Source organism: Callorhinchus milii, unplaced genomic scaffold (assembly GCF_018977255.1).
Source record: "Callorhinchus milii isolate IMCB2004 unplaced genomic scaffold, IMCB_Cmil_1.0 Scaffold1, whole genome shotgun sequence".
Taxonomy (NCBI): domain Eukaryota; kingdom Metazoa; phylum Chordata; class Chondrichthyes; order Chimaeriformes; family Callorhinchidae; genus Callorhinchus; species Callorhinchus milii.
In genome coordinates, this window is record NW_024704742.1 from 134395112 (window position 1) to 134420674 (window position 25563).

Below are 25563 nucleotides of genomic sequence, written 5' to 3' on the forward strand. Positions count from 1 at the left end.
ATATTTCTTTTCGCAGAGTCTGGTTCTGGCTTCTTAAGTTGACACCGGTTGACCACTATTTGAGTGTAACTAAGCACACTGAGTTGGATAGTTACTTTGATTTAGTTTTAAAAAAAACACAGGAAAAACTCTTGATTATGAGAAGTTATGCATGCAGAGAATCGCTTTACAAAGGGGAAAGGGAGGAAAAGAGTTTTTTTAAAAGAAAAGAATCATTATCACACAGTAGTTAAAAGAATAATAAGTGATCAGCCTGGAAAGACATTCGATGAATGGTTTGCCCTGGCTGAAAGCAACACGTTGTGAAAGGAAGGAAGGTAGGAAAGAAAGAATGAAATGTTAAGGTGATTTGAGAGTCCTGCAGGGTGCAGGAGAACCCTCCACTCTCACCTCAATCGGGGTTGACAAAGTTACTGTGGGTGAGCTGAGACTGCGAGGACGCCTTATCTGAGGCTCACTTAAGTGGCTGCTGTTGGCTGTGGGAACCGGAGCACCATCATCTGCATGCTGACAGTAGGAAGAAGAATAAGTTAGTACTTAGCGCGCAAGCGCTTCCTCTGAAGCTTAGGTCACTTAAGGGATCGTAAAAGGTCTCTACAACCCCCTAAAAATGCTTATCCAGGGTGGTCCAATAACCCCGGGCCGGCCAGCACCCTAGGACGTCTTTCTGATGTGAAGGGCGCTGTACAAGTGTCATTTGTTGTTGTTGGTTCAACCTTTTGGTTGCCGTGGCCGGGATGACCTATTCGAGAAGCATCTGCAGGTTGCATAAGCAATAATTTTTGTGTTTCCCTCCAGAAATATAACGCTACATTTATAGGTTTATGGAAGGAACGAATGGGCGAGATGAAATAGGGAGGGGGGGTGCGGATGAAATTGGCCCCCGGGCGGATGTGGACCGTGGGCCACCAGTTGGACCACCCTGATATGCTAACCCTCGAAAATTCCCGCACACAGGAATACATAAATGAACATATTAGTGCGTACGCATTTAATGGCGCTGATCACGTCTCCTATCTTCGCACTAACACCAGTGTGCTGAAAGGCTAAGGGATTTTTTTTTAAGTAGAAAAAGGCAAAAATTCAGATTTTCAGTCATTCAATGTTAATCCACTTTTACACAGTCACAATTACATTCTGCTGCTACGCATCTTTCTGTTCTCTCTTTCTCCACTTCACCTCAACCAGAAAACACTGATGGATTGAAGTGGGAATATTCTGGGACTGAATCCAAACTCCGTATTTGCGGGGGATCATTTTTTAAAATCTTATTGGAAACGCAGGATAAAAAAAAATACTCTTTATAGTGAAGTACCCGTGTGCCTGTATGGTGGTTTTGACTTAAAAAAACTTTAAAAAGTTTGAAACATTCATCGATAAAACTACATGTTAACCACTCGTGAGGTTTGTTCTGTGTGGTATTGTTCTCTACAATTTTTGTCATATAAATGGATACAGGTAAGCCATTTGGCATCTGAATATATTGAATAAGAAAAGGCTACATGTCCACTTCTGCTATCTTCCATATTCCACCCACCCTCCCATACTTTCTGAAGGAAATTTGTGTATGATTATTCCCAAGGCCTGAGTTGACCTAAATTCAGTATTTCCACTCATTCCCACCGTTTTTCACGTCTTCTAGACGTCTCAAAGCGCTTCACAGAATATGCTGTAAAGTGAATTGACCGTATATTTGTGGGCGAAACGTGGCAGCCAATTGCACACAGCAGTGTCCCACAAACAGTCGAGGATTGAAAATGACCAATTTATTATTGTTTTTTTTTGAGGATTATTAGGCGTGTGGGTAAGGAAACTTGCCCAAGGTTTCGTCCTGCTTGGAATTGAACCCAGGTGTCTCGCTTACAAGGCGAGTGCTCTAACCACTGAGCTACAGGACTCCACACCTCTCAGCTATTAAATCCAGACCACCTACATTCATCAGACACAGATGCTCTGAGCCCCATCAGCACAGAAGCTATTGTGTCGAGAGAATTGACTCATCCCAGTGGACATCGTTCCTCCCCTTCAATCAGATATTTAACAATAATAATAATCCTTGCATTTGATATAGCACCTTATGGCATCTTCGAGAAGTCTCAAAAGTACTTCACAGAATATTCTGTGGGCAAAACGCATCAGCCAATTGCATACAGCAGCGTCCCTCACACAATCATGGATTGCGTGACCCAATTATTTTTTTTATTTCCCCCAAAAAAGCGATCCACCAATTGATCAACAACCGGGTTCCTACTTACTGCTAGGTAAACAGTGGTGCCTGGAGTAAGGAAACTTGTCTAAAGTTTCGCCCTGCATGGAAATCAAACCCTGGTCCTCTCGCTTGCGAGGCGAGTGCGCTAACCAATACGCTTCTGGACTCCTCCAGTTACACGGATCTTTTTTTAATCAACACTCACATCAACTACTGTGGATGTTGGACAAAGCAGGGAAGTGGGGAAGGTGAAAGAGGAAAAGTTCTCGCAATCTCCAGGCAGGTTTCAGGCTTGTTAACTGTTAGCCTCTATTGTCCTGTCCTCAAGGTCACATGCCCACATCTATGTGTTTCAGCTTTACAAAGACACGATCACATCTGCTCTCAATCTTCTTTTCTCCTGTGCAAACAAGATCAGCTCTGCCAGCCTGTTCTCAGATCTGAGAGTCTCGAGAATCTGTGGTCGATTGGCAAATATCAAATCTTGCACATGACCCAATCGAGTCGACCTCGCCAGAGGTCGAGTTTTCTTTGGTCAGTGTCCGGTGGGCAAGTGTGAGGCACACTCGGGTACGTGGAGCATTCATTATTTGCAAATCCGTAATAATAATCCTTGCATTTGATATAGCTCCTTATCACGTCTTCGAGATTTCTCCAAGTGCTTCAAAGCTTCACAGAATATACTGTAAGGCGAATTGACTGTATATCTTATAGGCAAAAAGCGGCAGGCAATTGCGCACAGAATATCCCACAAACAGTTGTGGATTGAGTGATTTTTTTAAGGGATTATTACCCATGGAAAGCGATCCATCAATCAACTAACAACTGGGTTTCTACAGAGGCATGTGGAGTGAGGAAATTTGCCTAAGGTTTCGCCCGCCCCGGAATCGAATCCAGGTGCCCTTGTTTTCAAGGCTAGTGTTCTAACCAATACCCTACGGACTTCCCAAACCTCCACAGATAAAACATTTTGTCAGTTTAAAACGCCTACTGTCAATGCAATGCAAATTATGCAACCAGTGGCTTGAATTGAAAAAGAAAACCTAAGGAAATATCCCGATACCAAAATTACATCCTGATTTCCAAAGTGGCTCTGAAGGGTAAAAGCACCTTTAGCAAGCAAATACCAGGCTTGGGTTGTCATTTTAAACATGGATTGCGACAGATTGTTTAAAAAATATATACATTTATACATACACATTGACATAGGTTAGGGTTTTTTAAATATTAATAATAATCCTTCCATTTGATAGAGCAACTTATCACGTCGTTGAGACGTCTCAAAGCACTCAAAAGCACAGAATATATTGTAAAGTGAATTAACTGCGTATTTTGTGGTCGAAACGTGGCACCCAATTGCACAACAGTGTCCCACAAACAGTGACCACATTTTTTTTAAAAGGTATTATTACCCCGGAAAGCAATCCGCCAATCGACCAACAACCGGGTTCTTACTTACTGCAAGGTAAACAGAGGAGTGTGGAGTAAGGAAACTTGCCTAAGGATTTCACCACGCCCAGGAATGGAACCCAGGTCTTCTCGAGTGCTTTAACCAATCCACTGACCAGCGTTATGGGTTGGTTTCAAGGGACCCTATTTGTATTTGGGGGGGGGGCACGGCTCTAACCCTGCGCACTGCAGGAATACATTGGAAATTCAGCACAGAAACATTCGTCCCAACTGGTCTATGCCGGTGTTTATGCTCCACATGAGCCGCCTCCTCCCTTCCTCAACTAAGCCTTCAAGCATAACCTTCTGTTCCTTTCTCCCTTATGTACCTATCGAGCTTTCCCTTTAATACATCTATGCTATTTGCCTCAACAACTCCTTGTGGTAGCACGTTCCACATTCCCACTACTCTCTGTGTGAGGAAATTTCTTTCAACTTCCCTGTTTGATCTATTTGTGACTATTTGATATTGATGGTCCCTGGTTTTGGTCTCCCCCACAAGTGGAAACATCTTCCCTATGTCTACCCTATCAAAACCTTACATAATTTTAAAGAATTCTATCAGGTCACCCCTTACCCTCCTGTTTTCAAGAGAAGAGTCCAAGTATGTTCAGCCTTTCCTGATAGGTATAACCTCTCAGTTCTGGGATAATCGGCGAGTGCCGGCAAAATAAAAATAAACAAACACATACGCGCACATACACACACAAAAAAATGATCAGCATAAAAACTCAGGGAGAGGAAAAAAGAATGAGTGTCCCATTATACCATTAGCATCTTCTTGCTCTTTTGAGTTGCTCAGGGGCACAGTCCTCGTACCTGTACAATCGGCCGTGTCCAAGTGGTAGTTCTGCTGTTATGGTTTACATAATAGGAACGTCCCTTTGTGTCTTTCCTCTCTTCCCACCCCGGTGGTAAGCCAGGGGTTGTGAGCTCGTAGGCTGCTGATGACTGCTTGTGCAAGATGATCAAATTTTAAGTTAGCTTTTCTAAGCAAAGGAAAACTTTTATAAAAAGCGCACATTTTTACTAAAGCAAAACAGAAATAATAATTTAGAAAAAAGTGGATGAAACAGCGAACAGATAGCACGTTTACACAACCCAAAACAGAGTACACACAACCAATAGATGTCTCCTTAAAGAGCCCAAGAGGGAAATAGCTTGGACAAAATAATAATATTAATAATATTAAGATTAATAATCCTTGCATTTGATATAGCACCGTATCACGTCGTTGAGACGTCTCTAAGTGCTTCAAAGAATATACTGTAAAGTGAATTGACTTGTATGTTTTGTAGGCAAAACAGTGACAAATTATTATTATTTTATTTGTTTATTTTATTTAAAAAAATAAAGGGATTATTAACCCCTGGGAAAGCAAACTGCCAATCGACTAACAAGCGGGTGTCTACTTACTGCTAGGTAAATAAACTGGAGGTAAATAATCTAGGTAAGGAACTTGCCTAAGCTTTTGCCCAACCTGGGAATCGAACCCGGGTACTCTTGCTCACGAGGCAACTGCTCTAACCAATACGCTACAGGACTCCGCACAAAGTCTCAATGGTCTGTTTCAAATGGATCGGACAAGTGTGTCTGTTTCAAATGGATCGGTGGTGTGGCAACACTTACTGAAATACCTTTTCTATGGATTTCTGCCTAAAACCCAGCTCTGAAGGGATCCGTTCCAAAATAAAAATTGCTGAAGTAGGAGGGAGCTGCATGACTCAACGCAAGGATTTTCTTCGTTCCTATTCATCATCGTGGTTTGGCTGACATGAGTTGGACTCTAGGCCAAACCAAAACTATTAATGGGCAAAACCACAAGCACAGTTCTTCACGTTTGCAGGGAAGAGATTCATAACTGCCCCCAAAATTTGATCTCTTTTGTTTACAATTATATAGGGCGACTAAAAAGCTGGGAAACCATTTATTTTAATAATTATTACTATATTTCTTCATTATTTGTTTCAGACTTATTAGAGATTGATAATGGTATCACAACTTTTTGGTTACCATGTGTATACAGTACATCTGGGGTCCCCAAGCCTTGGGTCTTGTCTACCTGCGCCTAATACTTTCCGGAATTAGGTAAACTGGCTGCGTCCCTCCAGGGATTACAGTGTGCATCCCTTTCCAACAGTCTATCTCTGGAATTTCCATGTGTGGGTGGGATGCATAGAGTTCTCAGTTTGGTTTGAATACTGACCAAAACAAAATAGTAACAAACAAAATATATTATATATATAATACAAACACACATTTATATATGATGGAGATGATTGCGAAACTAAAGCTAATCCTAAACTACAGGATATAAAAGCTGTAAAAACTTTGGCACTAAAACGGGTGTGTGTTAAAGAGGAACAGAAATCGGCCCAAGTTTTAATCCTCGTGTAACCCATTTCTTAAAGGGGATGTATTAATCAGTGGCGTCTGCGCAAGATTAAGGCATATTAAAACAAAACAAAGTTAAATAGCTGTTTGAACCTTGGTGCCTTCAGCCACTATTCCCTTAAAACTCCTGAACTCCCTGCCTCAATCCATCTTTATCCATCGTTAAATCCCACGTTATGATCTACCTCTTATGGTCACCTCCCTCTCCCCCCTTGGTCAGTGTGTGGTGGTCCAAGGCGCTCTCCTGCATGAAGGGTGCTGTGTAAATGCAAGGCGTTGCTGATATTGCTGCTCAAAGAGCATTGAAAAGAACGGGGTAATGGGGCTCGAGCAAATAATGGGAGTGAGGGAGGGGAGCGGTGGACAAGTTGCTAGCAAGGCACAGGCAACATTGGCCAATGGCCTCGAAGTGTGCTGAGATCTTTTTGATTTCTACGGCATCTGAAGTAAAGAGGAAACAGAAACAGAAAACGCTGAAAATAATAGTAACAGTAATAATCTTTGCATTCGCTATAGCGCCTTATCAGGTCGTTGAGACATCTCAAAGCGCTTCACAGGGTAGACTGTAAAGTGTATTTGGGGGCGAAACGCACAACAACAAGATCAGCTGCTGAGAAAGGGAGAAACCAGTGTTTTGGGTGAAACACTTTAGCGAGGACCAGCAGTTGCATTTCATTTCAGATATGCAGCATTAAGCTCGCTCTCTCTCTTTTATCTCCAAGCTCCTTCTCGTCCTTGTCGGTGCCAGCTTTCCCCTTTTAAAACAACCAGCTTTGAACGAAGGACAGTTACCACCACCGTCATTACCATCGTCACTACACACACCAAAAAAAGAAAAAAATCAAACACAGCGCTGCTCGAGAAGCCTGGGAGCGACATTGATTTACTGAACTGGGTGACTTGGGATTTCGAGGATTATAACCTTGGCCAGACTTGGTCGCTCAGCAGCGAAGATGCACACTGCAGACCCAAATTGAGGATTAAAGGCTTATCCTGGGCTCTGAGCCTTTGGGAACAGATGTGCTGGTTAATATTACCACGTTTGACTAGTAGCGTTGGGCGATTTGCTACGGTTGGTTGCAGACGGACACGACCGGCTTACTTGAGGCGTCCAATTAAGCAGCGCTGGGAGCAGGGAAATATAAGCAGTTCCTGTGGCACGGCGGGGAGCATCATTAATCTTACACACAGACGCTGATTCACCAGACCAAGGGGAGTGGAGATGACACATAGGTCGGGGATTTCAGATTCATAAACTCAAGAATACGTCTGAGCACCCGAGTGGCTTTCTCTTGGACTTTCCCAGGGAGATGGGAATGGATGAGAAACACTTTATTAAAGGGGAGGATAAAGCAATGTGAGGAGATGCAACAATTGTAGCCGGATATCTATTGTGGTTAGCGTCCCTTTAATCAGAGCCTAAGCACAGAAGACATAGCCCTCCCGTGGCTATACGGATCATATTCGGTTCCATAGACTGAAGGAAACATCAGTGCGATGAGTGAGGGAGTTAAATTTGTTTTACCTGATACCAATACCTCTGTCTTCCTGTCTCCCCCACACGCAGCTCAGACAGATTGGCGAGAGAGTGGGGAAGTGGGATTGATTTGGATAGCTCTTTTCAAAGAGCTGGCACAGACACGATGGGCCGAACGGCCTCTTTCCGTGTTGTATAATTGTATAATTCTATGAGATGAGACATTTAACAGCCATTTTACTGCACTCCAATCATTTCTCATCCTGAACTTGATACCACCTGCACCGGATCCAAAGGAGAGCACTCCTTTAAGCGTACTGAAAGTGCAGTCACTACATGAACCGGTTAATCGCAAACTAATGCTGTAATTCACCAGCTAATTCAGCACTCGGAAGGAGCACGAGTCAAAAAAATCACTTCATTTTAGCTTACTAAAGTGAGTTTCGCCATCAGGAACCCCCTTCGCAAAGTCGGTCACAACAGATGAGACCAACAGGTACTTTTTGGGGTCAATTTTTGCTACAAGGTTGTTTCATGTTTAGATGGACACTGCCTTGCTTTGGCTTTGGTGCCGGGTTGGTCTTGCACGATTTAATGAACCCATCAATACAATAGGATATGAAATCATCCTAGTTTTACGACGGTCTCTGTTGATGGCAATTCAGCTCATGATCAACAACCATCCTCTCACCGTCCACACGATGATAACGAGATAACAGTAATAACTCGTGAAAGTAACTCTTGCACCCAATTAATTCAGCGTCTAAACAAGAGATGATTACAATATTAATAGGACAGATGATGGGGATGTTTATGTCTATCCCAATTTCCTTTTAAATGAGAGGGAGGAGAGGTACTGATAGCAAAAACTCAAGTCTTCAGCCAAACTTACAACACAATTTATCAGATAAACCTGCGTATAAAGAACAAACGCTGATTTATTTTGTTGCTGAGTGAATTACCGTCAGTTCATTTGATTGTTCACCACCTGTAACAGTTGAAGAACGAGGTCTTGGAGGTGGGCTGGTCTGCTGATAAATCATAATGCCATTGTGTGGGTTTGTATAGATATAAAATATTTATATATATGTATAGATATAGAAATATATATAAATCTATAAGTAGATATAAAAATTACGAGCAACTAAGTTAATATAAGTAAAGTAGAAATTATAGAGATGATTTCAGATTCGAGAAAGGATCACCTCTTTTTTGTGTCAAAGAAGTACATTTCCATTTTCTGGGAATGTTTCTGGAAATCCACATTCCCGGAGCAGGAAACGATTCATGTTAGAGGAACAAGGTTTTGCATTGGTTTGTTGTGTAACCACAGTTTGTTGTGGAACCACAGCCAACATCTTCCCAATCGACATCTTAAACTTCACAATTTGCTGGAATTGTATATTTTTTTAAAAAAGAGACATTGGTGGAAAGTGGAATTTCTAATAACTTGAGTTAATTTTTTTGTTATATAAACGGATAATTAATGATATTTCCAATTTAGTGTTACCCCCCCCAAAAAAAAATCAAAAACCAATTTCAACCAGATTTGGGTTAACCATTGCAAAGCCTTTGTAATCCGCAAAGCAGGTTAGTAGAAATGGGAGCACCAATAAAGCTTGGAGTGTTGACTTAACAGCAAATTACCAGACACTGAATCTTACTATAAAAAGCCAAGCAAAACTACCTCCATCTATTGGATGCAAACAGAAAGGAGCATCTATAGTCAACAGTGAAATAATAACAATAATAATAATCCTTGCATTTGGTATCACGTCTTTCAAATAAGACATCTCAAAAATATCCAAAGCCTTGGTTTCTCTCCTAAAAGACATTTGAGTACCACTTTGGCTCCCAAAAGAAAAGACTGACTTTTAGTGTGAGAGAACAGAAGGTATCAAGGTCTCCCACTCTCTGTTCTGAGGTGACAGAACCTTTTTTTAAATACTCAGATAACTCGCTCAAAGTTGCATCCCTCAAGAACTCCAACCTCTGACTTGCTCGCCGCCTCCCGACCCTTGTTTAAGGTATGTCTCAAAACTTATCTTTCTGACAGCATTTTGAGTCATGAAGTGCATTGTTGAACACAAGTTATTGTTTTAACTTGGAAGCTACTTTTTTTAACTTGGAAGCTTTTTTTGTGCTTCTTAAAGAAAAATAAGCGTGGAAAAAATGCTTCAAAATTAAGACTGGATGCAAGATTCTGGTTTCTCGATTTCCACGCCATCTCAAATTTTTCAAGCTGAAATGGTCCTGATGAAATAAGCCCAAGTGGAATGGTTAGCGAGTTTGCTGGGCTCCCTACTAAAGTCAACTGAGAAGTTGGGGAAAACGAACAGGGACAAATACCACCTGCTGGGTGAACAGAGGGGACGCAACATCAACTATCAACAATTATATTTGTACAGCGCCTTTCATGTCAGGAGGATATCCCAAGGCCCTGGACAGTCACAGACTTGGACCCAAGCAGAGGGTTGTGATCAGGCAGGGTGGAGGGCGGGGAGGGTAGAAGGGTGACCGAAGGCGCAGTCGAAGAGGAAGGTCTTGAGACTGGCCTTGAAGGAGGCAAGGAAGTGGGTGAGGCAAAGGGAGTCTGGGATGGAGTTCCAAAGGATGGAGCCACTGATAGTTGCCCATAACGCACGCAGCTGGGTCTAAATTATAAAAATTGCTGGAGCTGCAAAATGGGATTCGTAATTAGCGAGTTCCAGCTATGTTGTGGTCCCCCCTGTGGAACACTGCGCTGGGAAACTAAATCTCCGTTTTCAGCAGAGGTGCAGAGGGACGGGAGACAGAGGAGCACACACTGCCCAGCTAAAGTGCAACTAAGTGTGCACTCACAACACAGAAAAGCAAACCGGGTTCTTGCTACCGCACTCTCTACTAGTTGTGTGCATGTGTGGCAGCCGGGTGGGAGAGGTCAGGCTGACTTGTACTGCCAAGAGTCATGCATGAACAATGGACATGATCAAGGTGTATAGAATTATGAAGCGATTTGACAGGGTGAATAGTGAACAACTGTTTTCTCTGGAAAGAGAATTAAGTACTGGAGGCCATAGACTTTAAGGTGAAGCTAAACCCTTTAGAAGTGAAATAAGGAAGCAAATTTCCACACAGTGGGTGGTGGGAATGTGGAATTCATTCAACCCAGAGGGAAGTGCAGGCAGAGTCAGAGAGCTGAAAAATTTAAAAGGCAAATATATATATATGCGCGATAGACAGGGGTATAGAGGGATATGGAGAGAGGGCAGGAAGGTTGAATTAAATTTCAGATCGGGCAAGGTCTCGTAAGTGGTGGGTCAGGCTCCTTGAGCCGTCTGTCCTATTCCTCTTCCGATGTCACTGCTGTCCACAATTGGGCTGCTCCATTCACCTAAAGATACACACTACCTCCACTTCACAGTAAATGTTTGCAGTAAACTCCATTACAGTAGAGGCGCTATACCAAATGCAAGGATTTTTATTATACGTATAATATTATCACATTAAACGATATTCTATCATATCATCATAGTTTGTATATTATTATTATATTACACAATACTATATCATATTATACAATGACTCCACACCCTCTCTCAGTGAAGATCCTTTGAAGAACGTATTTTGAGACACTCTTTTTGTTAGCACTTTTAACATCACCTCCGATGCAACTTACAGCTAATGCATTATATCTTTTGAATATTAAGATACAAATGCTAGCTATTACTCCAGAAGAAGAAAAAAAGAAGAAAATGAAACGCACTGGGGACACCAAATATACCGTCTTGGTACGACTTCAACATCTAAGAGATTTGCAAATACCTAAAAACTCCTAATCATTATGATTAACAAAACGCAGGCAGTCAAATACGGTGCTAAGATGCAAATGAGGCAAGGGCTGCACCCAGTTTCCCTGGCCTGTGTACTGTTTGCTCCGCATTTTGCATCAGAAAAACTTAATCTGTAAAACTGCAGTGTGGTTTAGTGGATTAATATCCAAGCACTGTTGACCTGCCCTGGCTCTACTCTTTAAACGGTCGCCTTATTTGCGTGTTTCACCCCTCCTGTTTCCGAAGATGTGAGTCCACGAAAGTCCCCAAAGCAACAAAGCCCTCCCCACATCCTCCTCCCAAAAGTCACCATGAACACCAGATGTCCGATGACCAACCAGTTGCTATGTTCACACCAAGTCACGTCCAACCCCACCAGTAAAGAACAAAACTGAAAAATCCAGCAACCAGTGAAATTTGTATCTTTGGGTTGACAACTGCATCTCTAAACTTGTTGCAGGTTAAAATCAAGTCAGCTTTAAAAAGGATAATCCCCAAGACATCAAGTCATATGGTACCTTTGGGGATACTGATTCCTTCAGCAACTCTGTGCCCTACCCCTCCACCACCCCCACTCTCCTTCCGGCCCGCCCACCCATAAATATTGCTGGAATTTTCTGACTTTGCTCTGAACCAAAGTCCTGCAAAGCGGCGCCAAGAAAGAATGTTTCACCAAGCCTTTTTTTTCTTGCAAACAAAACTATCCAAGCTTCCTAAGCGAGATTGCCTGGGATGAGAGGGAAGGTGGTTGCGTGTTGAACTGCAAACCAGAGTGAAGTTTAAATAAGTCTCTCCACAGACAAACGCATCTCCACAGGGTCTTTGCACAGCTTCTGTAAGGAGGCACTGGGAACCCAAAGGCCAAACTAAATTAACCAGATGTGGGTGTGAGTCTGCACCAGACACACATGTGATTTCTGCTTACTCTCTCCAACCTGCTTTTCCCCATTCCATTACATATCGCCGGTCTCCTGTTTGTCCCTCATGTCCTCCGTTCCACCATTGGTGACCACATTTTCAGCCACTGGGCCCCGAAACTCTGGAACACTATTTCTCAATCCTTCCGCCTTGCCTCCTCCTTCCCCATCTTCTGGTCGCATCTAAAGAACTTCTCTCTCGTTTGTGCCAACGGTCCATCACGGAGTCCCTCTTGCCTCACCTCTCTTTTCCATCCCCACCTTTGAAAAAAATACTCTATGGTCTACCTTGTCAACTGCATCTTTGGTCACCTTTCTCCCTCCACCACCACCAATCTCAGCCTTTTTACACTAAATCTGGTGGCGAAAATCTCAAATCTATGACCTCCACCTAACTGTTAACTGGAAACAATTTCTCTCTGTTCACTTTAGTAAAAACTCATTGTAAACTTTGAACACCTCTAGCAACTCTCCTTCTCTTTGTTCAAGTGAAAAACTACCCTCTCCTTTCTCCAATCTCGCCATGTAACTAAAGCTCTCGCATAATCTTCAGGAGCCTGCACGGCTGCTGATGGGGATTTAAACTTCACTGGATACAGGTTTCCGCTTCCTGCTCACGATCCCTCAACTTCGAGGCGCGCAAACAATTGATGGTCCCTTAAACAAAAGGGGGCTTGAAAAACGCCTGAGTGTGTCTCGCAAGAAAGAAGGACTTGCCAAAGCAAGAGATAATCATGACAGACAGAAGGAGGAGGAGGAGGCAGAGGGAGAGACCGGAATAAATTGCCATTTGGAGGGATTTACCATGGCGGCTGCAGGCGGCTCTCCCATGCCATCTGTCACGCTAGCGGAGCGCAACCTTGCCAGAGGTTCGTCCTGTGAATAGAACAAAAAACAACACAATTCATATTGTGGCTTTCAAATCAAAGGCGCAGTCAAGGAGGAAGATCTTGAGACCGACGTGAAAGGATACAAGGGAGGGGGTGAGGCAGAGGGGGATCCCTGGAGGTGCTATGCGGACACTGATCAATGAAATAAAGGTGGATCTGAGAGCCAGTTCCTCCCCAGGCAGCAACCTGAAGTCAATTTATCTGAGATAGAAGGAAAGCAGCAGCTTTGGTGATCGCGGTTTGAAACTCAGTTCAGGTTGTAACACAACACGAAGGATGAAAACCAACCCGATCACACGACTGGCTAATTTGTTCACTGACTTTGAATATGGCCTCCCGGTAGATTCCAACTTCTCCGACACACAACAAGTGATCGCTTGATATAATAATATAATTCTAAGTAATTCATTTGACATAGCGCCTTATCACGTCGTCGAGACCTCTCAAAGCGCTTCACAGAATACACTGGCAAGTGTATTGAGTGTGTAGTTTGCGGGCGAACCTCAGCAGCCAATTGCACACAGTGGAGTCCCACAAACAGTCGTGGATTGAGTGACCATTCTTTTGAGGGATTCATTATCCCTGGAAAGTGATCTGCCATTTGACTAACAACCGGGTTCCTACTTACTGCTTACTTATTGTTGCCACTAACTGCAGTGAATTGATGTGTATTTACTTTTAATTTATATGATGAGCATGGCTTTTCAAGAGGCAGGGCACCCAGCATGTATGGCTCACTTTGCTTCATGGTGGAAAGACTCCCAAGATTTTTCAGGGAGCTCATAGCTTTCTTTGTCCTGCATCACGCAGGCAAGCAAACAAGCCATACGGCAAGCTGGCCTCAGGCCTTCTCCAATCCCCAGGAGGTATACCAGAGATGATAATAATAATGAAAATAATAATCATCATTGTATTTGATATAGCGCCTTATCGTATCATTGAGACATCTTAAAACACTTCACAGAATACGCTGTAAAGTGAATTGATTGTATATTTTGTCGGCGAATCGCGACAGGCAATTGTGTATATAGCAACATCCCACAAAAAGTCGTGGATTAATTCTTCCTCCGAACGCAGGTCTCCCTGACCCGTTCCATCCATTGTTGAAGCATATACTCACGCCAAGCGGGCTCGTCGGCTCCCCGTTGGATTCCGCAGCCACTTGTAGTCTCACATTAAGCTCGTCGGAGATGTCGGGGGGGCTGGTCAGAGGTTCGTCTGTTGGCGATTCCGGGAGGGGCAGAAATAGTGGCTCTCCACTCAGACTGGCCTCCTCAGAGATGGTCTCCCAAAGCTGCACAGCCACACAAGGGCAACAATCAGCAAAGCTCTCCTACACTGCAAGAGGTCTACAGTACAGACAACAATAGCTTGCACTATGTAGCACGCCTCACGCTGGGTAGCGTCCCAGAGTGCTTAACAGTGGTGGGGATTAGCTCCGAGCCGGGGGGAGGGGGGTGACCATGGTAACCAATTTACTCACAGCGATATCTCACAAACCACAATGAAGAACGTCCATTTTTACTTAAGGCATTTGTTGACCAGGACAAGAGAAACTCCCTCCATTCTCTTTTCAAACAGTGGCGTGGAATCTTTAACGTCCACCTCTTTAACAATGCACCAACACCAACTTGCTTTTGTATAGCGCCCTTCATGCAGGATAGTGTCTGGGAGCACTGCACTGCAGTAGACCTTATGAGCTCAAATGCTCGACGTGGGGCTTGAACACACAATCTTCTGTCTCAGAGGCAAGAGCGCTATCAAAATGAGCCAAGCTGGCATAAAAATGGTATCATGATGGTAATGGTATTCAGTTTCATGTAACTGTAAAGTCAGCATCTCCACCCAGTCACCATCTGTCAACTAACTAGAACATAGGAAAACAGAAACAGGTAGAGGCTATTCAGCACATCAAACCTGTTCCACTAGTTTATTAGATTTTGGCAAATCTGTTAATCCCAATGCCCTGCCCCTTCACCACACCCTTAATACATCAAACACACCTTCCTGACACGAGATTTCAAATACAAGATTATTGTTAGTACAACCTGCCAACTACCTGAAGCTCACTGTGCCACAGAGATTTCGGTATTTAATAAATATCATTCTTTGGGTTACCAGCATTTAAGATTATCATCAGGATAAAGACTGTCTTCCCATTCCACTACCCGCTGCTTCCGCTCGGCTGACTCCAGCCTCCTGTTGATCCCTCGTCCCATCTGCTCCACGATCGGTGGCCGCGCTTTCAGCCACTATGCCCCAAAGTATACATATTCACTACTCTCTCCCCCAATCCCTCTGCCTTGCTCCTAATCCTTCCCCTCTTTCACATCACCAATGAAGACCTTCCTCTTCGACAGTGCTTATGGTCACCTCTTCCCTCCCTCCGGCTCGGCCTCAGGCTCCGTCATTGTTAAGTGCTCCAAGATGCTGCCCCATGTAGAGGTCACTATATAAATGCAAGTTATCTTGCTGTTGTCTATTTATATCTCGACACAATTAAATTGTTGTCTATTTATATCGCAACACAATTAAAGATTCAGCGCACTGCTCCTTTGAATTATTTAGACTAAAGGAGCACACATGCAGTGCATTCAAACTTTAATCTGGTCTCTGGGGCAGGTTGCTTTTGATTTTCATTGTCTTTTGCTCGCAACTTGGTTATATTTCCAACAATCGCACCCACTGCCTCCAATGTACATCATACGATGAACTGGTCCTGGGAGGGCAAAGGGAGCTCTCGTTTGCAATAAGAGTAAACAGAAGCAGATAAGAGCCAAACATGGGTGAGTGTCTTAATGGTTTGTTGAGTGAAAGCAAGTGGATCTCGGACTTTGTTATTAATTGGGCACTAAATCTCGTGGCTCAGCTGTTCCTGTGTGAAAGTGAAAATGGGAGAAATTGCCTTACGTCGCTGTTGTCTCGGTTTTCTGAGGGTTCCAGATCTTCGCTGATGTGTCTACGAGACCGGAAGACTCTGTGAGCTTCTTGCTGTATCTGACGAATGTTACTGTCCGACTCATTTTCAACGTCTCTGCCGGGGAATCAGAAACAAAGAAGATAAAACAGTATTCCCCACGGATATGAACGTGGTTGAGGGACTGGTTAGCAGCTGGTTAGGTTAACAATAACAGGCAGCAACAACAAATTGCATTAATATAGCCCCTTTCACATCGGGAGGATTTCCCAAGTCGCTGGACAGTGAAGAGTTTGCACCCAAGCTGGAGTTGGAGCCAAGAGGGTTGGAGGGAAACGGGGTGGAGGTGACCAAAGCTGAGGTCGTAGAGGAAGGTCTTGAGATGGACCTTGATGGAGGAAAGGGAGGTGCGAGGCAGAGGGACTCCGGGATGAGTTCCAGAGGGTGGAGGCAGAAAGGCTGCAGATCTGACTGCTGATGGTGGAGCAGGCCAGTGCCTGTGAGTATACAGGTTGATAGAGCTTTAGTAGGTAACAGAGGTAGGGCGGAGCAAGGCCATGGAGGGCTTTAAAGTTAAGGGCGAAGTTCTTGGATTCAATCTACTGGGGGATCGGAGCTAGTAAAGCCGGGAGAGGATGGGGGTGATTGACTCATGGAACTTAACGAAGGAGAGGACATGAGCTGCAGAGTCCCGAATAATCTGCCGCTTGTGGAGGGGAGAGATGGGAAGTTCAGTGAGCTGGTAGTTACATTGTTAAGCCTGGATGTGAGGAAAGAGGGGCGAGGTAGTGCTGGAGGCGGGAAATGTTGCGGAGGTGGGGGAAGGCAGAGCTGATCATGGCACAGATGTGTGGTTTAAAAGACAGTTGAGGGTCAAACAAGACATCGAAAGAACGAATCCCAGCAAGGACAGAAGGTGTAGCTGAGAGGAGAGCGGTGGAGAAGAACAGAGTAGTCAACAATGTCAAAAGCAGAGGAGAGATTAAGAAGGATTGGGAGACAGAGAGAGCACTGATCACAAATGGACAGAAAGTCATTCATAACTAAGGTTGCCTCTGTATTATACTGAAGAGCATATCAGCTGTTATGGTTAACATCTCAAGAGTGTGGTAAATGTTGTTAGCAGTGGAATTCAAAGCTGCTTCCCCACTGGTTTCTAGTCAAAGCCATATGTAGATAGATATTCAGTGATTGCACAGCATCAGATATCGATTTGGAAGAGTCTGCAGCATCTAACATGTGCATCCAAGACTTTGATGTGTCTTGTTTTGACCCAGTTAAGTTGCAGAGCAGGATGTAGGTTTCAAAGTGCAAAACAAGATCAAATTAGCAATACCCAGTATGTTCAGCGAGGTCTGCAACAGCCATTGACATTAACTTCCTGAAGTGTCCTTGCAACAAAGCTGGAGGATGCGCTCTTTGATGGGAGAAGAGGATGAGGGGAAAAAGCATAATGTTTCCCACCCTCCCCCCTTCCCAACTTTATATAAGATAACATCTCGGAGCGCTTCAACAACAAATTACGTGCTGTTCAGCAGCTTTCATGTTGGGATAACGTCCCAAGGGGCTCGACAGTCAAGGGTTTGTACCCGAGCTGGGGGTTGGAATCAAAAGAATTGGGGGTCAAGGGGGGGTGTGAGTGGGAGGGTGACTGAAGGCACGGTCAAAGAGGAAGGTCTTGAGGTGGGCCTTGAAGGAGGCAAGTGAGGCAGTGAGGTGGAGGGCCCCCGGGATGGAGTTCCAGAGGGTGGGGGCAGAAAGGCTGAAGGCCTGACCACCGATAGTGAAGCTGACAGGACAAGGGACATGAAGCAGGCCAATGTCCGCTGAGTTGAGGGAGCGGGAAGGTTTGTAAGATGTTAGTCAGTCGAAGAGAGAGAAGAAATACTGTGGAGGACTTCGAAAGTGAAAGCTTCACAAAGATAGGGTCAAAGCAAGAGGCGGGGTGGATGGAAGATGGGAGGTCAAGTGCGATTGCAAAGGTAGTTCCTTATGCGTGATGAAAGGGTGTGGGGGGGGAATTGCAGAGGTATAGGGGGAAAATTCCAGAGGTTAGGGGCAAAGTAGCTGAAAAGTTCAACCACCGATCGTGGTATAAAGGAGTTTGGGCAGCGGGCGCAAGCGAGCTGAGTGGGGAAGGAGATCAGGGAGGTACTGGCTGTGTGTGTGTGTGTGGGTGGGGGTGGGGGGTGGAGAATGAAGAGATTTATTTAGATGAGGGACAAGACCTTCCAAGTTGGGCATGCATTGGGGATTTTGGAACAGCTGGTGGTCTCAAGACCTTTCTTTTCGACCGCATCTTTGGCCACCCTCCTACCCCTCCCCTCCCTTCCCTCCACCCCTCCTGATCCCAAACCTCAGCTCAGGTCCAAATCCTTGACTGACCAGCGCCCTGGGACGTCCTCCCAAACTCTGTTGTTGTTTAGTCACTTACATAAGACTCGGTCGCTGCCACTGCGTGGACCTGTGGTTGTGGTTCACATAGTAGGTTCGGCCCAGGTTGTCGGTCTTCTCTTCCCAACCGGGCGGTAAAGGTGGCGAGTGCTGCTCTCGCTGGGAACTTGAGTCATTGGGATCCACCAGGTCCCAGACGCGCTGAATGGGTAGAGAAGTAAAACAAAAATCACACAAAGTAGTATCAATGAACTACTTACAGAGAAATAAAAAATCCCCAGCGAGATTCCACGATGAAGAAAAACTATTTGAGTAAAACACCTCCATCCACTCACTCTCTCTCCCTCTACACAGACAAACACTCTCCACAAACCACAGGTCGACACAACTTCTCTCTCCACAAACTTCAAATGCACCAGTAAGTCATTCCCAGGTGTTTATTCACGTTTGGCTAGTGCGAATGCACTTAACGAATTAATTTAAATGTTGACGCCTTTTTCCTTCGCACTCCCCTTTCCTCCGACATGCAGCCACACCAGTGTCAGCCAGGAGGGACAGATTCTCTCTCTGCTCCACTCCACTCCCCTGCCCCTAACAATGTTTCTCTGAGTGTACACATAATGGCTAGTTCTCTTCCAACTGAAAAGCCTTTACCTCCACCATTGGTCAAGCAGAGAGCACTTTCATCTCCTCTCATTCCAAGGCAGGAGATGTTTGTTAAAACCAGACTAAATACAAGTGGGGAGTGCATCCTGTCTATCGAAACTGAAAACTTGCATTGCTCTTGTTAAGTATTATTTAATGGGATCCAATGACTTAACACAAGGGTGTAGCTACCTGGTTGTCATGTCATGGCATGACGTGTGGTGTAGGCACAAGCTTTCCTTGTAGTTGAAACGCAGTTCCACCTCCACACAAAACTGAATGCTCAGCCATCTGTGGCGAGCTTTCATTCAGCTCGTCCAAACATCTGTGATAAATAAATGATGTTTTCCACTTGATAAGACTGCCTGATCCATTCGGCAAAATGTCTCACAGGGCTTTGCAAGATTTCACAGTAAAAGTGCAACAAAAGTGTATCTGAAGGCAAACGGGGCACTCAATTTCTGCACAGGTATGTCCCGCAAACAGTCATGAAGTGAATGAGCAATTTTATCTGGGGGATTGTCAGCCAGGTCACCAAAAGAAACTCCCTTCTCTTTCCAAATAAATCTTTTAAGATTTACTTGAACAGGCAGACGGGACCTTGGTTTAACGCCTCAGCCGAAGGATGACACCTGCGACATGTCGTGCACCGCCCTTCACACACATAAGAACATAAGAACATAAGAATTAGGAGCAGGAGTAGGCCATTCGGCCCTTCGTGCCTGCTCCGCCATTCAATAAGATCATGGCTGATCTTCTCACCTAACTCTGATTACCTGCCCTGTCTCCATATCCCCTAATCCCTCTATTTTTTAAGAATCTATCAGTCTCAGCCTTGAAAATGTTCAAGGACTGAGCATCTTCTGGGGTAGTGAAGTCCATAAATTCATTACCCTCTGAGTGAAGAAATGTTTGCTCAACTCTGTTCTAAAAGGCTGACCCTTAATTTTAAGACTGTGACCCCTGGTTATAGATTCTCCTACCGGGGAAACAGTCCCTCTGTGTCTACTTTATCAGCCCTTTAAGAATCGTATAAGTTTCACTAAGATCCCCCCTAATTCTTCTGTACTCTAGAGAATACAGCCCTAGTTTATTCAGCCTATCCTCATAGGTCAGTCCCGTCATCCCAGGAACTAACCGAGTGAATCTACGCTGCACCCCCTCTAGGGCAAGTATGTCCTTTTTTAAATAAGGAGACCAAAACTGCACACAATACTCTAGGTGCGGTCTCACCAAAGCCCTATACAGTTGCAGACACACACACAAACACACCCCACCCCCCCCCACACACCATCTCCCATTTATACCTCAGACTCTTCTCTCTGTTCGGGAGTTTCTTCTTCTTGACCACCATTCTTGGGCAGGTAAGCCATTTTCAATCGCAGAAACCCTTTTACCCGGGATTTGTGACTGCGGACCACAAGATCATAAATATAAGATCACAAGAACATTTGTAAGGATCCGTCCTCTTACAATAATTTAGTCTATAGAGTGCCTTTCAGGATTACTTAGAAGTGCTTCTGTCCCATACAGACAATTTATTTTCAAAGCTCAAAAGTGTCCTCACTCGAATTTGGGATTAACAGAAAAGGAGGAGGTCATTCAGCCCAACTAGTCTGTTATGCAAGTCTATTAGATCATGTAAGACTCTTGAATCCTATTATATTTTTTCCATACTGTTAATTTCTGAGTACTGTATGAATCCAGCTCCCTTTTAAACATCCCAATTGATTCTGCGTCTATAGCCCTCAGGGCTTTTGGAATGGTAATTCATGTTAAACAAACTAAAAATAGAGAGCCTGATATCCACACTATTTGGTGTGGGCCCCATTGTGGATATGGAAACAGTGTGAATAATTAGTCATCATACAAAATATAAATCGACTACAGTGCTAACCAAAGTTTCTTCTATCAACTCAGTGTTATTGTAGTTCCAGCCATGAACTCTCTCTCTCTGACTCTCTCTCACCGCCCCCCACTGATTCACATTCTAAACCTATTCCTTTCTGTCCCTCTGATTTTTTTTCTACATCGTGGGCAAGACATAGACATGGATTCGTTGCTGGTGAAGCAGTAGGTTTTTGTTAGGGGAGCTAGGTCAAAAAGGTGGGAATTATTTAGCGGGCTCGCCTCTCTTTTATAAGATCTTATGAGTAATGGCCACAAATGGATCCTAGTGTTTCTGAGATGGGAATGTTCAATGATAAACAGTCGCATTATGTTTTCTAGATGGAACAAGATGGATATCTAACGAGGAGTCATTTGCAAGGGGTAATGGGAGGCAGTGGGGGAGAGGGGGGCGCGGGGGAGAGGGGGGCGCGGGGGAGAGAGGGGCAGCGGGGGAGAGGGGGGGTGGGGAAATGTGACCGAATGAATTGCTCTTTCAAAGAGCCACCACAGTTACGATGGGTAAAATGGCCTCACATAGATACTTAGAATCTGGAGCCTTTCATCCCAAATAATCTGTAGTGCTTAAACTCAACAGAAGCCCTCACCCCAATCTAATCCCGCTCCCTTGCCCCCCCCCCCCCCGCCACCACACACACAAACACACCCTCTATTCACTTCTCTTCTCAAATATGCCTTTTTCTGCATTGTACATTTCTATGGGCTTTATCAGCTTTCATAGGGGAACTAGATAAATACCTAAAAAGGAGTAAACTACAGGGATCTGGAGTAAGGACAGGTTAATGGGTCTGAAAGGATTACTCTTTTAAAAGAGACAGCACAGACATGATGGGCTAAATGGTCTTTCTCTGTGCTGTAAATTTCTATGGTTCTACCTAATCTAATTCCAATCTCCTGCTCACTAACCCTTCCCCCTTCAGTATTACTCTTTTCCGAACATCCGCCTATTTGCCTTTTAAAACAATTGGCGGTCCTTGTTTTTTGAGCTTTGAAATGGACATCCTTCTACATGAGTCAGAGCAACTTGAAATTCCACAGACATTAGTACACTTTACATTCAGAAAGGCATTCTGGGAGCATTAGTCTGCAGTCCGTCAAGAGATTGGAATTAAAATTAATACGGATCTGCTTCTGCAACTCTCACACCACCACCACCACCACACATCACCACCCTGGATGTTTGCACAAAGCTCAGGACAGGCTGCCCACCGTTACTTGATGGAGAGAATAGAGTCATTGTACAGATTTGTAAATGGTAGAGAGTCCGACAGGGCATAGACCTGGGCTGACCAGTGGCAGATGGCGTTCAATGCATTTAAATGCAAGGTGTGGTGTGTAGGAAATGAAAGAGGGAGGCACGTGTCCTCCATTGATCAGCCGGGACCTGCAAAGTCGGAAGCTGAAAGAGACCCAGTGGTGTTAGTTGTTTCATCGCTCACCGTGTCTAAACCAATGTGAGGAAACCAGAGGTTATGTAGCCAAATCAGTTGAGTTCAGACACCCAGAAGATACACCCAAGTCGTAAAGTGCCCTGGTTCAGACCAGATCTGGAGTATTGGGTAATTCTGGTGACCACGATTATAAGGAGGCTGCTGGGGTCTAGAGACAGCAATAGAGGAAAACAACTGGGCTGATCCTCAGCGTTGTAGAGAAAAGCTATAAGGAAAACTAGATAAACCAGGACCCTTCAGCCTTGAAAAGAGACATTTCAGAGTAAACCTTAGAGGTACCACAGGCATTAAGAAAGTAAACCCAGAAAAGTATCTTCAGATGCTCTAAAAGCGGCGTCAGGAGGGCACAGGTTCAGGGTTGTGAAGGGCAATGTTTAAGACAGACACCAGAAAGTATTCCTTTACACAGAGGGAGATAAACAGCTGGAGAAATTTACCAGGAAGTTGGGGGTGGGGGGGGAGGGGTGGGATTTGAGGCCAAGATACTGGACTCATTTAAGAAGCAGCTTAATGCTGCAATGGGGAAGATAGCAGGGAAGGAAGGATGAGATGAAATGGGCTGTGGGGCCTTCTTCATCCATACCTCTCTTGTGATCTTGTGAAACGGGAGTCAACACGCCTTCTAGAGAGTGAGGAGGGGGAGGGGAGAAAATTGAAGAAAGTAATTACAACTTTTTAAAAAATCCCTCGGATTTCATTCTTTCTGCCAAAGAAAATGTTGCAGCATTGTCATTGCTAATAATAATATTAATAATAATAATCCTTGCATAGGATGCAGCGCCTTATCACACCATTGAGACATCTCAAAGCGCTTCACATGATGTATTGTAAAATGCAGTGGCTGTGTATTTTGTGGGCGAAATGCTTGACGCCAGTTTTCACAGCAATGTCCCACAAACAGCGACAGAGTGAGCAACCAATTTTATTTGGGGGAATTGTTGGCCAGGACACAGGGAGAAACTCTCTTCTCTTTTCGAAGCTTGCCATGGGATCTTTAACATCCAAGTGAACAGGCAGACAGGACTTCAGTTTAATGTCAACAACAACAACTTGCATTTGTATAGCACCCAGAGCACTTAACAGTGGCAGAGCACGACGCCAGCTGGGGGGGATGGGGAGGTAACCATAAGCATGGTCAAATAAAGGTCTTCAGGCGCAACCTGAAGATGGGGGAAGGGGCAACGCAGAGGGATAGAGGAAGAGTGTTCCAGAGTTTCTGGGCATAATGGCTGAAAGCGCAGCCATCAATGGTGGAACGGAGTGTATGAGGGACATGAAGAAGGCAGTCGAGCGGAGGCAGCGGGTTGTGGGGTAAAGAGGTCAGAGGAAGAGAGGAGCCAGGGCATGAAGGGATTTGAAAACGAGTGTGAGAATCTTGAAATCAATCTATTCGGCAATAGGCAGCCAGTGGAGCGTGGCTAGAACTGGTGTGATGGGGGTAAGGAGTTTAGCGCAGATGAATATGCGGGCGGCGGAGTTTTGGATCAGCTGGATCCTGTGCATGGTGAAGTTGGGGAGACCGGCCAAGAGGGTATTTGAGAAATCGAGTCAGGAGGTGATGAATGCATGGAGGAGTCTTTCGGTTATGTCTGGGATAAGGTACGGTCGGAGGCCGGAAATCTGGCAGAGGTGGAGGAAGGTGGTCCTGGTCAAGGACCGGATGTAGGGGAATAAGAACAGCTGTGGGTCGAACCTGATGCCTGGGTTGCGCACCGGTTCGGTAAGTCTGAGGGATAGACCAGGGAGGTTGAGGAGGTCAGAGCCTCAGGATAGAAGACGTTGATGAGAGCCAATGAGTATGGCTTCCATCTTGTCAACATTTAGTTGTAGGAAGTTTTCGCTCATCCAGGCCCTGATGTCTGCCAGACAAGCAGAGAGAACCTGGAGGAAGAGAAGTAGATTTGTGTGTCATCTGCATACATGGGGTGAGAACGCAGCTGGTTAGCGCCAACGCATTCCAGAGCTTTGGCAAAGAAAGGCAAGATGGAAAAAAGGGGCAGTAATTTGTGAGGTTGGAGGGATCAAGGGTGGGTTTTTTGAGGAAGAGAGCGATGACAGCAGTTTTAAGGGGGAGAGGAACAGAACCTGAAGAAAGTGACTGGTTGACTGTGTCAGCCAGCAACGGGGAGAGGAAGAGGAGTTGGGTGACCAGCAGCTGGGTTGGGATGGGGTCCCATTCAAAGTTATTAAAGTGAAGTGATTCTATCTCTGAAGTTTCCCCACCTACAACTATTCCGTAAAAAATGTTTTGGCCGAGTGGTTTTCCGAGTGGGAACCTGGAGATCTATCTGTTCACTTGGAAACTGACAACAACAACAACAACCCTTATGTTTTGTATAATGCCTTTCACATCAGGACGATGTCCCAAGCACTTCACAGCGTATACCGTAAAGCAGAGTGACTGTGTTTTGTGGGCAATACAATACAATTTTGCATTAATACAGGGCCTTTCACGTCAGGATGTCCCACGGCACTAAATAATCCTGGGTTCATACCCGAGTTCACGGTGGGAGCCGGGGGTGGGGAGGAAAGATGACCGAAAGTACGGTCAAAGAGGTCGGTCTCAAAATGGACCTTGAAGAAATGGACCTTGAAAGAGATGAGGAGCCAAGCCCTCTCTAAGCAATGTGCGAGAATATTCTGCTGATTTTATTTCAGTCCTTGTAGAGAAGTGCTAGACATCTGCTCAGCGCATCTCCATCTTCTCCTCCTCCTCCTCCCCCCCCCCCCCCCCACCCACCTCCCACCGCCAAATTTGCAGCATAAGTGAGATTGGGAACTTGTACTTGCAAGCTCAGGCCTCACCATCTGAAGGACGTTGTTTAAAAAGACAAGCCAATTTCTTTCAAATCTCTCATTCCAGCCCAACATGAAGATTGATGCTTTTACAACATCTCGGATAACTTCACTGCCTCTGTTCAGCTGACGTCTGCCAGAAGCATAGCCAGAGAAGCACTTAAGCAACAGAGCCGGGTGCTTTGTTCATCCCGAGATGCTGAGACCAAGTAGTCGCCCATCATTGCAGACCAAATTTAAAGTTCCAGTTTCCACGCTTGTATTGCTTGACAAAAAGAACAATAAAAGAAAATCCCAGCAGCAA

General features: G+C 44.7%; 1 protein-coding gene and 1 non-coding gene across 9 annotated transcripts in view; both read right to left on the reverse strand.

Annotated features, from left to right (window-relative positions):
• The window catches only part of nedd4l (NEDD4 like E3 ubiquitin protein ligase), a 199465-nt gene that overhangs the window by 24952 nt on the left and 148950 nt on the right, over nucleotides 1–25563 (reverse strand). For 2 of the 8 annotated variants that reach the window (XM_042335929.1, XM_042335966.1), the window contains 9 exons: nucleotides 23047–23085; nucleotides 20412–20514; nucleotides 18500–18660; nucleotides 16059–16182; nucleotides 14269–14442; nucleotides 13063–13134; nucleotides 8492–8560; nucleotides 4478–4612; nucleotides 391–507 (listed from right to left, as the gene is read on the reverse strand). In XM_042335929.1, the coding sequence (XP_042191863.1) occupies nucleotides 391–507; nucleotides 4478–4612; nucleotides 8492–8560; nucleotides 13063–13134; nucleotides 14269–14442; nucleotides 16059–16182; nucleotides 18500–18660; nucleotides 20412–20514; nucleotides 23047–23085 (994 nt within the window). The remainder of the gene's footprint in view (nucleotides 1–390; nucleotides 508–4477; nucleotides 4613–8491; nucleotides 8561–13062; nucleotides 13135–14268; nucleotides 14443–16058; nucleotides 16183–18499; nucleotides 18661–20411; nucleotides 20515–23046; nucleotides 23086–25563) is intronic. The other 6 variants (XM_042335933.1, XM_042335932.1, XM_042335951.1 and 3 more) reach the window with 6 other exon arrangements.
• trnat-ugu lies at nucleotides 1827–1898 on the reverse strand. The gene has a single exon. It is a non-coding gene; the product is annotated as a tRNA-Thr (tRNA).